General features: G+C 33.5%; 3 protein-coding genes across 9 annotated transcripts; 1 reads left to right on the top strand and 2 right to left on the bottom strand.

Annotated features, from left to right (window-relative positions):
* Positions 1–257: 257 nt before the first annotated feature.
* LOC127253547 (uncharacterized) lies at positions 258–4,323 on the bottom strand. Of its 7 annotated transcripts, none has more exons than XM_051278205.1 (5): positions 2,797–2,935; positions 2,451–2,573; positions 2,241–2,365; positions 934–1,171; positions 258–583 (listed from the first exon to the last, which is right to left on the bottom strand). In XM_051278205.1, exons 2-4 carry the CDS (start codon positions 2,533–2,535, stop codon positions 935–937), a joined length of 447 nt encoding a protein of 148 aa, XP_051134162.1. In that variant the 5' UTR covers positions 2,536–2,573; positions 2,797–2,935; the 3' UTR covers positions 258–583; position 934. The 7 variants fall into 7 exon arrangements, with proteins under 7 accessions (XP_051134162.1, XP_051134167.1, XP_051134172.1 ...); XM_051278210.1 differs by lacking the exon at positions 258–583 and adding an exon at positions 643–850; XM_051278215.1 differs by lacking the exon at positions 258–583 and adding an exon at positions 643–775.
* Positions 4,324–4,387: 64 nt separating this feature from the next.
* LOC127253540 (BTB/POZ domain-containing protein At1g63850-like) lies at positions 4,388–8,001 on the bottom strand. Its single transcript, XM_051278185.1, has 2 exons — positions 6,688–8,001; positions 4,388–4,678 (listed from the first exon to the last, which is right to left on the bottom strand). The coding sequence occupies exons 1-2, from the start codon at positions 7,900–7,902 to the stop codon at positions 4,391–4,393; spliced, it is 1,503 nt and encodes a 500-aa protein (XP_051134142.1). The 5' UTR covers positions 7,903–8,001; the 3' UTR covers positions 4,388–4,390.
* Positions 8,002–10,864: 2,863 nt separating this feature from the next.
* LOC127255614 (cyclase-associated protein 1) lies at positions 10,865–15,448 on the top strand. The gene is made up of 10 exons (XM_051281248.1): positions 10,865–11,278; positions 12,305–12,473; positions 12,556–12,620; positions 13,718–14,027; positions 14,118–14,265; positions 14,348–14,457; positions 14,571–14,626; positions 14,716–14,772; positions 14,879–15,022; positions 15,105–15,448. The coding sequence occupies exons 1-10, from the start codon at positions 11,012–11,014 to the stop codon at positions 15,189–15,191; spliced, it is 1,413 nt and encodes a 470-aa protein (XP_051137205.1). The 5' UTR covers positions 10,865–11,011; the 3' UTR covers positions 15,192–15,448.
* The last annotated feature ends 165 nt before the right edge of the window (positions 15,449–15,613 follow it).

The following is a 15,613-nucleotide window of genomic DNA, read 5'->3' as shown; positions in this document are numbered from 1 at the left end:
TTAAGCACAATTTTAATAAAATATTTTTTAACAAATATATTAAAATTATTCTGAATGGTCGTTTAAATGTAATATTTTATAATAACAATAATAATAATAGTTTACTATACGTTGAGAGATTTTATTTATTTCTTTGATAGGAGATTTTATCTTTATTTTAGTACATAGACATGTAGATTTTATTTTATTACCTTGTCAAGCCAAAATGACTCCAAAGTAACTTTTCAAGATCAAGGAAAAAGCTTAAGCCTATATGAGCGGCTTTCCGAGTAGCTCGGCTCGCACAACACTATAACCCGACATGTGTAAAAGCTCTAACATTTTGGACTATGCCAAACCGCATGTTGTTACGCTTAATTGAGCCATTCGGATAAATTCGAACCATGGCTCGCAAAATGTGGCCATAGTTAAATGCAGAGATAACGTAGAAAGAATATTGAAGCTATAACAATTACTACAAAGATCAACAATGGAGAAGAATTAGTCCCGTAAGGGATGGCCTCATGGTGTAGGGGTTGGACTTCTGACTGTGAGGTCATGGTTCAAACCCCTAACGCTTCAGGTCATCTGCCACACGTGCGCACTTCGGGTTCCCACGTCATAAAAAAAAAAAAAAAACAATGGGGAAGACATCGCATCAAATAGCAGCACACCAACTTTCTTTTTTGTCTCATAAATCAAAATTAGTAAACATAAATTTTGCAAAACAAGTAATGCAATAAACTTCTTGCGAAGAAGTTCTTCGAAAGTCGACTGTCTATGCTACCGTAAAGCCCTAAAACGATCCAAAGATGAAGTGAAAACATAGACACCTTATTAAGTTACCAATCAAACGATTTGGGAATATATCCTAGAACATAATATGCGGATTAAAAGATACGTTGTTTAGCAAGATAAGGAAAGGATTAAATAAAGCATTGATAAATCGAGTACCTTAAGCTGCTGTCTCCATCTCAGAAGCGTCTCCTGCTTTTGCGTAGACAGGATGAATGTCGTAGCCTTCTTTAGGCTCAATGTGAACCCATTTGCGCCCAGTCAACTTGCTGCGCTCAAACTTGACTTGCCCTTCCTTCAAGGCATATAGAGTGTGATCTTTCCCGATTCCAACGTAGTCTCCAGGATGGAAACGAGTGCCCCTTTGACGAACAATGATGTTCCCTGGAATCACTCGCTGCGCCCATGTCAGAAATTGTATTAATGTAAGTGAAAATGAAGGTAACAACCCAAATAACCGAAGGAATAAGATTAAATAACTTTAGTGCTCAAGAAATTACAAACATTAACAATTGAAGTTATTGGTATAAATTTATCGCTCGGTGATACAAACCATTGAATGCCAGAAAAACAAACACCATATGAAGTACATATATAAAGTAAAGATGAGAAACGAAATGAATTGGTTGTTCACTTTAAACACAAAACCGAACACAAATATATAGGTATAGAGAAACAGTGAACACAAAGAAAAAAAAAAAAAAAAAAAAAAAAAAAAAAAAAAAAACATGATATGCAGAACATATATAAACTTAAAATGAGAAACGAAATGAACTGCTAGTTCACTTTAAACACAAAACCAAACATATATGTACAGAACCACTGAACACCAGAAAACAAACATGATATGCAGAACATATATAACCTTAAAATGAGAAATGAATTGCATGTTCACTTTAAACACAATCTCGAGCATATATATATAGATGTATAGAACCATTGAACACCAGAAAACAAACATGATATGGAGAACATATATAACCTTAAAATGATAAACCAATTGCTTGTTCACTTTAAACACAAAACCGAGCATATATATATATATATATATAAGTGTATAGAACCATTGAACACCAGGAAACAAACATGATATGGAGAACATATATAACCTTAAACTAATAAACAAATTGCTTGATCACTTTAAAAACAAAATCCAACAAATATGTAAAATGTAGAGAACCATTGAAAGAAACCACATGATATACAGAAAATATATAAACTTAAAACAAGGAATGAATTGCTTGTTCAATTTAAACAAAAAATCGAAACACACGCACACATATATAGATGGTAAGAACCATTGAACACATGTTAAAAAAAAAAAAAAAAATTGCTTGTTCACTTTCAAGTTTCAACACAAAATCGAAAAAATATATATGTAGATAACCAGCAATGCAAAATTGGGGAAGGGACTGCACAGATAAATAACCAAATTATGTGTCGATGGTGATGGTGATGTTTCATACCTCACCACCAAATTTCTTAACCCCGAGATTCTTCGGCAACGAGTCACGACCATTTTTAGTGGATCCTGCCGTTTTTTTGGTAGCCCATCGCCTGAACACCAAGCTCAATCCTTGTCCAAATGCATCTGTAAAATCAACAAAATATGAACACAAACAAATTTCTCTACAAAATAAAATGACCAAACATTAAGCATAAGCGAACTCCCTGACCAGTAGCAGAGGTATAAACAGGTGTGTCCGCAATCAGATCCCTAATGCTTAATCTTCTAAACAAACTTGCCCCCCCGGTATTCATCGTCTTGTTCAATACACAAAAACCAAAGAGAGCCTGCCCTAAAAAAATCAAAATTCCCAAATAAGGAATAACAATTGCAAAAACGCTCAACATCATCGATTAGATAGACATAGAGACAAAACAGGAGTAATTGCATATTAGAATAATACACATAAACGCACACTACACACACAATCTTTCAGACATTTCGTCGAACAGCTTATAGGCAAAAATTTAAGAAGAACTTCATACTAACTCCACTGATTCGTTCAAAAACCTTACGTAAATAATCTCCCCCGACAAGATGACTGAAAGATGTAGAACTGCGGCTTCTCCGGCGAGCTCGCGCGGGTGCGTGCTTGTGTGTGAGAGAGAAAGACACCTGATATGCGCCGGGTCCAAATGGCTAACAGTCAAATACCCACTTGGGGTTTATGTATGACGCAGTGACCCGGACTGACTAGGTCCGACCCGAACCGACCGTACTAGGTCTAACCCGACCCAATATGTAGCAATGTGAAAATGTCTAGACTATAAGAAGGCGAGATGGAGACGTTGGAGTTGGGTTCGTTTTTATTTTTTGTTTTATGCTATTTTTATTCTTTTATTTTTCATATTTAAAAACATTTACTTACGTAGTAAAACATTAAAGAAAGGGATTATTATTACTTCAAATTTTTTAAAAAATAAAAGCACAAATAAAATTAAAAAAAAAAAACATAAAAAGAAAACTTCATTTTGAATTTTTTTTTTCTAAAAAAACTATACTTTAATGTAAATAATAATTTTTATTAAAAATAAAAGTTCAACGGTTAAAAAACTATAAAAAATTAAAAAGAGATTTCAAAATACACACTAATTTACATATAAACTGTACTGATTTATTAATTTAGTGATATTTAATTAATAGGTTTGATTTGAAATTGAACTTTGTTTTAATAATTTTTTATTTTATAAAAAAATAATATATTTTTATTGATGTTTTCCATAACGATACTATTATTTTTTATTTTAATAATATTATTATTTAGTGTGTACGATTTTTTTATAAAATATAGTAATGTTTTTTTTAATAGAAAATGTATTTTATCAAACATATTATTTAAATTAAAATTAAAATAAAAAATCTAATTCAAAGATTAAATAAATTCTTCATGAGAATCACAAGCTATGCATTTATCTTTTTAGCAGTTTGATCATATTATATATTATAAATATTTTTAAATGTAAAATTTGATTTTTTGCAAGTAAAATAAAAAATATATATATTTGTGTTGATGGGCATATATTATATATTTTTAATAATATTTATAAAAAATTATTCCAACTAATATATAGTGGACTAGTTGCATTTGTTTGAGAGTTTACATTATTTTTTAATATTAATTATTATATCAAAATATAGTATAAATAAAAAAATTTGACACAAAACATTCTATCTTATAATACTAATAAATTGACGTTTATGAAAAATATATATTTTTAATACTATTAAATACAACAAAAATATTTATATATACAAATACAAAATCTATCAAAATTTTCTTATATACTTTCACCCACAAATATATAAATATATATACACACACAATCTATCAAATTTTTCTTACATACTTTCTCTAACTCACACAAACAAGAACATGAAATCACAGGCAAATAAAAGTGCAGAAAAATGTAGCAAATACCTGCCTGCCTGCCGGCGCGCTTAGCGTTGCTTTTACAGCCGAGATTTTAAGATTATTGATGCGAAAGTTATCTACAGGAGGTTCTCGAGGCTTTATACATAATGAACTCCATCCACCATATTCGTCGCAAACTCCTAACTTTTGTTGTACAATCCTTACATTATCAACCAGGGATGGGGTGGGGTGGGTGGTTACTGAAGAGAGTCGGGCTGTGGGGGGCGGTTTGCGCGGCGAAACCATGTGGTGAAGGCGGCGACCAAGTGAGGGCAGTCGTCGACGTTGCGGGTTGATAAGGAGAGACACTGCTGCAATAAGCCCTGGGATTCAGACAAAGGAAGTGTCGATATGATTCTCAGGAAGGTCTCTTCCAGCTCAATGTAGGGCGACGATGACAACTTGTGGGCTGGGCCCATGAGGGAGCCGCGCTCTTTGCATATAATCAACATTGGAAGCCAATCTCTTACGAGCTTCGTTCTGACCTGTTGCATAAAGCATGCGGACAGTAGATGTATTAAAACAGTCAGATGAATGTAAATCAATGTAAGGATGCCATTTTTAGGACGGAATAAATTGCTGACAAAAAAACAAAAAACAGGGTAATAACACATACTGTTCTTTCTTATAGGGAGAACCTAAAACCCGACTCGATCCATTACTTTTCTAAACCCCATGGATGGGACTGATTAGCATATTTAATCAGTACTCTCTTTAGAGTTAAAATTCGATTTTTTTTACTTTTATTCACAGAACCACCTTATATGCTACCCCGTAAAAAGGTAAATGCTGTGAACATTTCAAGAGTACTTTACCACGTAGAAATTACAACGTACTGACTTAAATTGTTAATTGAGTTCCTAACTCTATAGTGACCTTCAATGCCATTGGCATAGCAAAATTCATCCTCGAAATCATATTTGATTCTCGTAAACACTGTCTATAAGAAGATGTTTAGTGAACACTCTCATTTTCCATACTTAAGCTACACAAAACCTTTCATTGTTCTCAAGCTCAACAGCATTTCGGCAGGTAGCATTTCCAAATCATCAAATCCTAACGAAAACCAAACCTTCCATTTTATATAGAATCAAAGCGACACAAATATGATTCAGTACTGTATTTCACACACCTATATTAGAAGATACCAGCATATGCATCTACATCACATGCTAAGAAGAAGAAGAAGAAGAAGAAGAAGAAGATACTGGTCAGTTATGTTATAGAAACCATGGTAGTATATAGCGAATGCCACCCGGAGGAAAAAGTTAAAAGAGTTAAAAGAGCATACTATATGATAGATAATTGCATTGTTAGTAGAAAATAGACTTTTTTGACAAATCTGGCTCGGTCATAATAGATAGTAGAGACAGACTAATCACAGGAAAAACTGGTAATACTTAAATATGGTTCGAACACAAAAAATGCAGAATACTTTCAAAAATGAAAGATATAATAAAAATGTAAGCAAGTAGTGTAAACATATGCAGACCGAAAAAGTGAGAACCAATTAAACACTCAAAAAACCTCACACACATTTCCAAAAACACATAAAAGAAAAGGGGGAGGGAAGCAAGTGGAAACAGAATCAGCCACCACGGACAGAGAACTCAAAGCCCTTTGCAACAGAATCTAGAATTTTCTTCAGGGCAGCGAAAAGGAAAGAAAAGCATAATACGACCACTTTCTCCGAGAATAGAAACGTTGCTCTTCAATGTGGTACGCAAAGTGCCAAATGAAGGGTTTTATATCATGCAATAATGAAGGGATGCGCCACACTGTAGTAAAAGAAACCTGAGTATAACCAAACAGATAGGTGCAAGCAGTCAAAAAATGACAACTGTTTTTTTAAGGAACTAGTCTCCTGTTGCTCATAACTGCCTAGCTGTAATCGAACAACTGGTGATAGGTGATAGTGAATCTTAAGTTGCTTGTCAGTATCGATGTAGTCAAAATGTTAGTTGCCAAGTCCCAAAAGTGAAAGCAGATAGATACAAATTCATGCATTAAAGCATCGCAATCAAAAAATGACTAACTCTCTTTTTTTAAGGAACTAGTATCTTGTTACTCATAACTGCCTAGCTATAATTGAAACAACTGGCAATTATCGAGAATGAATCTTAAGTTGCCTGTCAGTATCGATGTCGTCAAAATGTTAGTTGTCTAGTCCCAAAAGTGAAAGCAGATAGATACAAAATCATACATTAAAGCAACGCAATCAACAAATGACAATAATTCTTATATTTTAAGGAACTAGTATCCGGTTACTCATTACTGCCTAGCAATAATCAACTGGCGATGGGCGAGAACGATTCTTAAGTTGCTTGTCAGTATCGATCTAGTCAAAATGTTAGTTGTCTAGTCCCAAAATTGAAAGCAGATAGATACAAAATCATACATTAAGGCAACGCAATCCATTCAAAGCTCAATTGGGCAGGAACTGTAATATAATCGAAGATATCAGCAAACATGAACAAACTGTTTTAAGGCAAACCTGTCTACTAGCTACCACATTCCCTGTAGCAACGGCATTTGCAAGCCTGCTCGTGCAGCGAAGCACAACAGTAGGAAGACTTGGAACGATATTTCTCCATGCATCATCCCGAAGCGCTCTCTGAAAATCTGCGGCAAGCGAAGCCTGCTCACTCCAGGCCTGGACAGCTGTATCAGCAACTTTTAGCTCAATCATCCTCTCCACCAACCACAGTAAGTGCTTCAAATTAGTCATCGCTGTGTGCAGATTCAACCTCTGCAGGGCCTCGGTCTCATTCTGATCGACCCTGAAAACCGGACTCGTGTACTCCTCCAATGCCTGCCTCACAACCCTTAAACTCTTCTCAAACACCTTTTCCAAAACCCTCCTAGCTGAATCCCTCGAAGAAAAATCCCTCAGCAGCTTTGCCACAAATGCCTTTGCAAAAGCCATGTTTGGATGGTTGTGAATTGCGGATTGGATTAGACCGTGAAGCATTTCATCAGATGAATCGTTTTTTAGTGGCGAAACCCTAGTGAGGAGCTCTTTTGACTCTTCCTTCCTCAAAAATGGAATCAGATTTAGTACCTTGTTTTCTTCTTCATCCGTCCAAGGAACTGCCTCCAGGAATCTAAGACAAACCTTGACGCAATCCTCGAATAGAAATTCGAGCGCGATTGGAAGTAAAGCAAGAGCAGTAGATACGGAATCAATCGAAGACATCAAATCGTCTGAGTACAGAAGTTGCAGAACCTTTAAATAGTTGTTTATCGAATCATTATCGGAAGGAACACTAAGCTCAAAACGGTAAATCTTGGGAGCATTTTCAGGATTACTTGAAGACGACTCGCTCTGCTGCTGCTGCTCTTGCTGTTGCCATCGATCGGATAGGAGCGCTGTAAAGTAATTTGAGCGACGGAGAGCATGCGAATGAAGATATACCTGCATTTCGGACTGATCCTGCGGCGAAGTCGGCGAGTCGGACATTTCGCACCATTGATCGAGGAAGAGGCGAAGAACGACATCGCCGGTGGCCGAATCGTTGAATCCTCCGGGGCAGGAGGATACAACGGGGAGGAGGATCGTACGGGAGGAGGAGCGGCGGAGGCTGGGCGGTTTGTGTGCGCCATCCGGTAGGGTTGCGTCAGGGAAAGAGGCGGAATCGAGAAGGGACGACAGGCGGCCACTGCTGCCGACGCGCTGCTTCTTCTTGAGTGTGCCGCCGGCGGTGGCCATGGTGCGGTGGCGATAAAATCGGGGGGGAAATCGGAATTAGGGATCGCAGGCAGAAATGAAATGTGCTGGCTGGCAGATAGGCAAGCATTATACGGAAGGGTGAGTTCTGTATTTTATTTTTTATTTTTTTTAATTCATTTTATTTTATACAAAACATTTTGGAAAAAATGATCGGTGCGTTCTTTTACATTTTTTTTTTTAAAAAAAAGAAAATACTTCTACACACTTCCCCGTTCAATCGGAATTAAATCCTTTAATTAGGATACCATATTTTAGATAAAAATATTTAATTAATTAATAATAACATATTATAATATTATATTTATATTTTATATAATTAATAATATTTATAATTTTAAAGTAAAATTAATATATATAACTAAAAATATTAAAATATATGTTTAAATATTTAAAATTATATAGAAATTAAAAAATATATGTAATATAGATATTATTTTGTAAAAAATAAAATTTTTTAATATACAAATAAATAAAAAAATATTTTTGTTTATTTATAATTAACATAAATAAATTTTATAAAAGATATATCGTTTTATATATAAATCAAAATATTTTTTTAAGAGAAATATAAATAAATAGTTTTGAGTGAGTTCCACGTCATTTATAATAATATATGTTACGTAGGTAATTAAATTGGTTTATATTTGTTAAATACATTTTGATTTAATAATTTTTACCAAAAATATAAATGTGTCAATTATTACTGGACACACAAAAATGAAAATAGTGATCAATTGTGGTGGGATGAAGGGAATACATTTTTTAAAAATATAATATTTTATATAATTCATTATTTTTATATTAACTATATAATTATTTATTATTGATATAAAAAAAAATTCTTTTAATATATTTCACAAAATAAACACATATTTTGTTTCTCTTATATATTTGCAAAAATTTCTATTTTGATTTATTTCACCTATCATATAATATTTCAAAAATATAAAATAATTAATTACATTTTATTTTGTCACGTTACTTAAATAAATATGCAGTTATATCTAATCGTATAACTTAATTATCACTTTGTTCTACTTAAATACCTACCTAAATATTCTTGAGATATCAAATGTTTCATCCAATATGGAAATAAAAGAGTATATTTTTACTAAAACATACTCAATTGGGTTGAAACAGATTTAAGGAATTTTGATATTATAATGATAATAGGTAAAATGTATGTATAAAAGACTTTTTTTTTGCCTTGTGAGTGTTTTAGTGTAAAAAGTAGTAGCAATTGTGTAATAAAAATGAAAAATTAAAAGTAATTTTATGGTGATAGGGTTATTTATGAAAAAAATACTATTTTTTTTGGTACTGATAAAAATGGTAAATAAAAATATTGTAATAAATATCGGTGACATCCAAGCCTTTCTCTACACCATTTCGAATCTTTAGGGCTAAATCCGACGAATTTGTATAAAATCTATTAAAAAACAAATAAAAATATGTATGAAAAGATAAAATAATAGTATATGATAAAATGAGACAACGAAAATTTAAAAGTAATGGATACAATCTACTAATAAATTATTTAGAAAATAAAATGATAAAATTTGAATTTTGGATAATGTATGTGTGTTTGTTCTTATAGTGATTACATACTAGTAAATGACAATTCTCTATAATTCAGAGAGAGAAAAAATATATTTAATATGATATTTTTTAAAAAATAAATAATTGCAAATAATTGAAAGATTGAAAATGTGTTATGTAAATAGAGGCTTGATCTTTTGAAAACTTGTTTATGATGAGTAGCTTTTCGATAAATGTCCAACAAGTATATAAATATAGGAAACTTGAGCCAAAACTAATAATAATTCAAAAAAATACAATATTAATTTTATTTAATTTTTTGATTTGATTTTTTTTTTTTTATGTGAAATATCAAAATTCTGTTGTTAATAAAAGAAAAAAATATTTTCTCCAACTATAGTGTCTATTTTATTGTAAATATAAGAACTTAGAATGAATATAATTAATATAATAAATATGTATAAATTAAAATTAAAATAATTAGTTAGTCTAATTAAATTACTATATATATATTTAAAAATTAAAATGAAATTAAGTAATTTGTTTTTTAAAAAAATAATAAAATATTAATTTTTTATAAAAAGATGGGTATGTTATGTGCATAGATAATTTTATAGAATAAATAAAAATAATAAATGTATGTAGCGTATTAATTTTTTTAGAAAAATATACTCTTAAAAAAATATTAAAATGAACAAGTATATAGACAACCAAACCTATATTATAGCTAATATTTAGAGTGTATTTGTTTGAGGGTTTGGATTTTGAGTTGGGATTTAAATAGTAAAAATTTTTAATTTGAATAATTGTATGATGTGATGTTTTGAACGTAAACATTGATTTTTAGTATAATATAAAAAATAAAAAATAGATGTTTGATTTGATATTTTTGAGAGAAAAAAAAATTGGATGAATAATATAAATCCAATCCAATCCCCCAAACAAACACACTCTAAAATAATTTTTTTTTGCCTAAACGAAATTTTGTAAAAATTCACAACTCTAAAACCCTTGTTTGGTGTTTGTTCGGGGGTTTGGATTTTGGATTGAAATTTGAATAGTAAAAATTTTGAATTTGAATAGTTGTATGATGTGATATAAATAGGTGTTGATGTGATGTTTTAAATGTAAAATTGATTTTTAGTATAATATAAAAAATAAAAAATATGTGTTTGATTTGATGTTTTTGAAAAAAAAAAATAAGATGAATAGTGAAAATCCAAACAAATCTCTCAAACAAACACGCCCTTAGTCAATAACAGCGTGGCTTTTTTTTTTTTTTTATTTTAATAATTGAAGCCTGAATATTGTTTTATTATTTCACTCCAACCAATCATACATGGCCACGTGGAAAGCCATATTCCCTCCACCCCTGTAAAGAAAAATCCGAAATGAAGAAAACATTTACAGTTAGACCAGACCGTCCATTCACCTTTCGGCGGCAGAGAAGAGAGGGCCAAAAAGAAATCCTCCATTAATACTCCAAATTTTCGTGAGCACACAGATCTGTGGTGCCCAAATCGTCTATCCCTAACTTGATCGAGCAAGGATGGATGAGAATTTGGTCAAGAGGTTGGAATCCGCGGTTGCGCGGTTGGAGGCGCTGTCCGCCGGAGGATTTCGCCAGGGAGACGGCGGCGATGCGACGGCGGCGGATCCTTCCATTGTCGCGTTTGAAGATCTGATTTCGGAGTACGTACAAAGAGTTACTACCGCTGGGGAGAAGATTGGAGGACAGGTTCTGGATGTGTCCAAGATTATTGCTGAAGCGTTTTCTGTGCAGAAGGAGCTGCTGGTTAAAGTCAAGGAAACTCAGGTTAGTTGTAGCTCTTTGATGATATTTGAGCTTTGCTCGTCCGTTGCCAGTGTTGTTGCTTCTGGTGTAATGTTGTTCTAGAGGATGGAGGTAATTAGGGTAATATTAGTTTGGTGTCGATATGAATTACTTGTGTGGATTGTTGCGGATTTTTGGAATACCACTGGGCTTATTATTTCATCAATTTTATTGTTTTTCTGAGAACTGGTTATGAATATTCCGAATCCATTTATGTTGTATCATGTTGATTTGAATAGATAAAGATTTATTGGTGATTCATATTATAAACTGTTGGATGACTTTGAATGCGGAATCTATTTTTAGGAGCATTCCACAATGTGCACACAAATATCGGGAAACAGAAATGAGTCTTGTTTGTTTGTGTTTTGGGTGTCTTGATTTGAAAATTTTTGAATGGAAAGTAATTTTTTGGGTTTATAATATTTTGAATTGAAAGTATGTTGTTGGTACTATGTTTTAAATGAAAAAACCACTATTTGAGACGCTATTAATGAAAAATAGATTTTGGACTTGATGTTTTGACCCAAAAATATGTTTTGATGTGATGTTTTACATGTTAAATAGTTTTTGTTGTGATGATTTTCGGGGGAAAAATTAGTTGACTGAAGAAAGTAATATTGACATGAATTGAAAAACACAAACAAACACACCCTCTTTTTGTTTTCATCTTATTAATAATTTGGGGCCAACTATGTCCTATTACCAGCACAACGGCCTTCCTTATTGGTGAGCATTTACTTTATAGAGTGTGCTGTAGAAATGGTTGCTGTAAGGATTATACTTTCAATCAGTCAAATCTTGTTTGATTTAATTTAGTGTTTAAGGTATGATGCTTGGAGATGGTAAAAAAAGTGTAACGAAACCCTTATGTGAGATGCTCTTATATTACACATGAAGCTTGTTGCTTGATATGCCTGACCTCCAATTTCTCTCTTCTTATATATGTATATATATGTATGTGTGATGTGTCCTATGAACCTCAGCTTGCTCGTGCTCTCTTTGCAGAAACCTGATATGGCAGGGTTGGTGGAGTTCCTAAAGCCATTGAATGAAGTGATGGCGAAGGCTTCGGCATTGAGTGAAGGAAGGCGATCTGATTATTTCCATCACTTGAAAACTGGTGCTGATAGTCTGTCTGCTTTGGCATGGATTGCTTATACAGGAAAAGATTGTGGTAAGAAAATTTACAAATAGTGATTCAATTTACTGTTTGTTTCCTTTTCAGATATTATGTTTAAGCCGCACTCCTTTTATAGGTATGAGCATGCCTATTGCACATGTTGAAGAAAGTTGGCAAATGGCAGAGTTCTATTGTAACAAGGTATTAGTTTTGAACCTCCAATGCTGAGACCTGTCTACTGCCTATAAAATGGCAGAAGATAGGGAGGATGGAACTCATCGTTTAGGCTGACGTGACTATTGGTTTTTGCACTCGTGCTGGTCTTAGTTTCCCATGGATTTGAAGTTGTAGGAATTCTATTTTTCTGATTAGTGATTACACATATTCTTAACAGCAACATTCTAGAGGATCTGACAAATAAATTAAATGAATAGTATTGGGAAGTGAATTTGATGTGTAATGCTTAATTGTCAATTAAAATTGTTTTACTTGTGAATTCTAACTTACTGGAAATTTGTAATTACGACGTTGGTCTCTGCTGGCATAAAAGGAAAAGTTCTATAACTAGAGTAGAATTCATGATCTTTCCAAGTTGTCTGTTCTAATTTACCCTGTTGAGCTACTCCGTATAAGAAGCCAAGAGTTGAGACTGCTAGATCACTTCATTTGATTGATTCCTACGCATTTTTTGCTAAATTCCACCCAAAAAAGTTCTCAAGCAGCATGAATTTATGAAAACATGTAAAATTTTGAAGATTGAAAGTTTATATTTATCTAAATAGTCAGAGTTACTTGATTATATTGAAACTTTAAGTCCTGGATATTAGATAAACTATGAGCATGCAGTTGAGTATGGAAGGTCCATATGAGTGCGGACTCCTTTGTATATTTATTTAATCTTTTCCTGGAAAGAAAGGGTTACATTATAAATAATTAGCGATATCAAATTAAAACCCAAGGAACCATGGGGACTCTAATCGAGGGAATAGCATAGAACTGATTGGTAGGTAAAACCAGACTAGGGCAATCGAAATGTTTGGACTTACTGAAAATTATAACCAGATTGAGAACACTGAATTTTCTCTTGCTCCACGTTTCCTTAAGACGTTTATGTATGCATAGTAACATGGCTTTGATGCCATTGCTGTTTTATGTCCCCACCATCTTTCCATTGCTAAGTTGAGATCGTATAATACTTGATTTTTGGTGCCTTGCCAACTCAAAAATAGAATTTGGTTTTGCTTTATCTACTTCATCACTTAGTGTGTAAGTTCTGATGTATTTTGCTTATGATGTAGATTCTTGTGGAGTACAGAAACAAAGATGCTAATCATGTTGAGTGGGCAAAGGCTTTGAAAGAGCTCTATATACCGGGTTTGCGGGATTATGTCAAGAGTCATTACCCACTCGGTCCTGTATGGAGTATGACAGGGAAGAAAGCAGCCCCAGCCCCAGCCAAAGCTCCTGCTCCAGCTGCTCCCGCTCCTCCCCCGCCTCCACCTGCATCACTTTTCACTTCTGAAACAAGTCAACCATCCTCATCACGCCCAAAGGAAGGGATGTCTGCTGTTTTCCAGGAAATTAATTCTGGAAAGCCTGTTACTTCTGGTAAATATCCAACCTTAAATTTCTTACATGTATGCTGCAGATGATTTTTAAAAGATATAATTTGTTTGTATGTTTTGTTCTAAAATCAAGGCTTGAGAAAGGTTACTGATGATATGAAAACCAAGAATCGTGCTGACAGAAGTGGTGTCGTTACACTCTCTGAGAAAGAAGGCCGGGCTGCTTCACCTGCTTTCTCAAAGGCAGGACCTCCTAAATTGGAACTTCAAATGGGCCGCAAGTGGGTAAAACATTGTGCTTAACGACAAATCTTATATGTTTCTTTTCAGTTTTTTGTCAACATAGTGCCGTAATGTGTACAGATGGGTGGTTGAGAATCAAATTGGAAGAAGCAATTTAGTAATTGACGACTGTGATGCAAAACAGTCTGTTTATGTCTACGGATGCAAAAACTCTGTTCTACAGATCCAAGGTAATATCTTCTGCTTTTTGTTACAGTGTAATTTATATACATCTATCAAAAGAAACATAAAATCTTTTCCGAAGCTAATCACGAGCTAATTGGAAATTTTATGGCGAGCACAGGAAAGGTAAACAACATAACTGTTGACAAGTGCACAAAAATGGGTGTTGTATTCAAGGTTAGTGAAGATATCATTTTTAAAATCTTTAAACCCATTTTCCGAACGGTCAACACATATTTTTCTTAAATTCATAATTTGGGGACTAGGATGTTGTGGCTGCTTGTGAGATTGTCAATTGCAATGGCGTGGAGGTGCAGTGTCAGGTAACGATAAAAATCACAACTGTCGACTAAAAGTTTCTAGTCATCGTCAGTATTTAGTCAAGTGATGTTAATACTTATTCTTTCCGGAAAATTTGGCCTTGTTCAGGGCTCAGCTCCTACAATATCGGTAGACAATACATCGGGCTGCCAGTTGTACTTGAGCAAAGATTCTCTTGCTACTTCTATAACAACAGCAAAATCGAGTGAAACCAATGTTTTGGTGCCCGGCTCTGATCCAGACGGCGATTGGGTATGTCTTTCTGAAATTTTTTACATTTCATGCAAATGCGCGATAGATTTGACAGAGCAGGATGCAATGTGCATTGGTGCAGGTGGAGCATGCTTTGCCTCAACAATATATTCACGCATTCAAGGACGGGCAATTTGTGACGACTCCGGTGTCCCACTCGGGAGCCTAAACCAGAGGTCAGATTTTCATATGTGCTGTGTGCGTGGCCAGGTTGGGATTGTTCTTGTTCTTTCATTTATTTGCACAATCAATACATATATGATGTTTGATAAATTGATGGTGATGCTGTGTTTTTTTTGGGAGGAGTTGTATTTGGCTGCTGTTGTTAATGTGCGCAGAGAGAGAGAGACCCCTAGCTTGAATTTGCGATGTGTTTTTAGGCAAATGAATTGGTTGGTTGGTATGCCATGAATTCTATTGACTGCATATTGATAAATCTTCTACTGTCTCATATACTTTAGTATTTTATTTTGGTATGTTTGACGGTATTTGTAATATTTTTAAAATAAAAAAAAAGGTTATATATGTATATATATATATATATATTCTCATTGTATCACTAATTTTTAATTTATTCTATTTAATACGATT

The sequence above is a fragment of the Andrographis paniculata genome, unplaced genomic scaffold, assembly GCF_009805555.1.
Source record: "Andrographis paniculata isolate CXL003 unplaced genomic scaffold, ASM980555v1 Contig12END, whole genome shotgun sequence".
Classification (NCBI taxonomy): Eukaryota; Viridiplantae; Streptophyta; class Magnoliopsida; order Lamiales; family Acanthaceae; genus Andrographis; species Andrographis paniculata.
The sequence above is the reverse complement of the archived record's forward strand: the minus strand, read 5'-3'. Positions and strand labels throughout refer to the sequence as shown.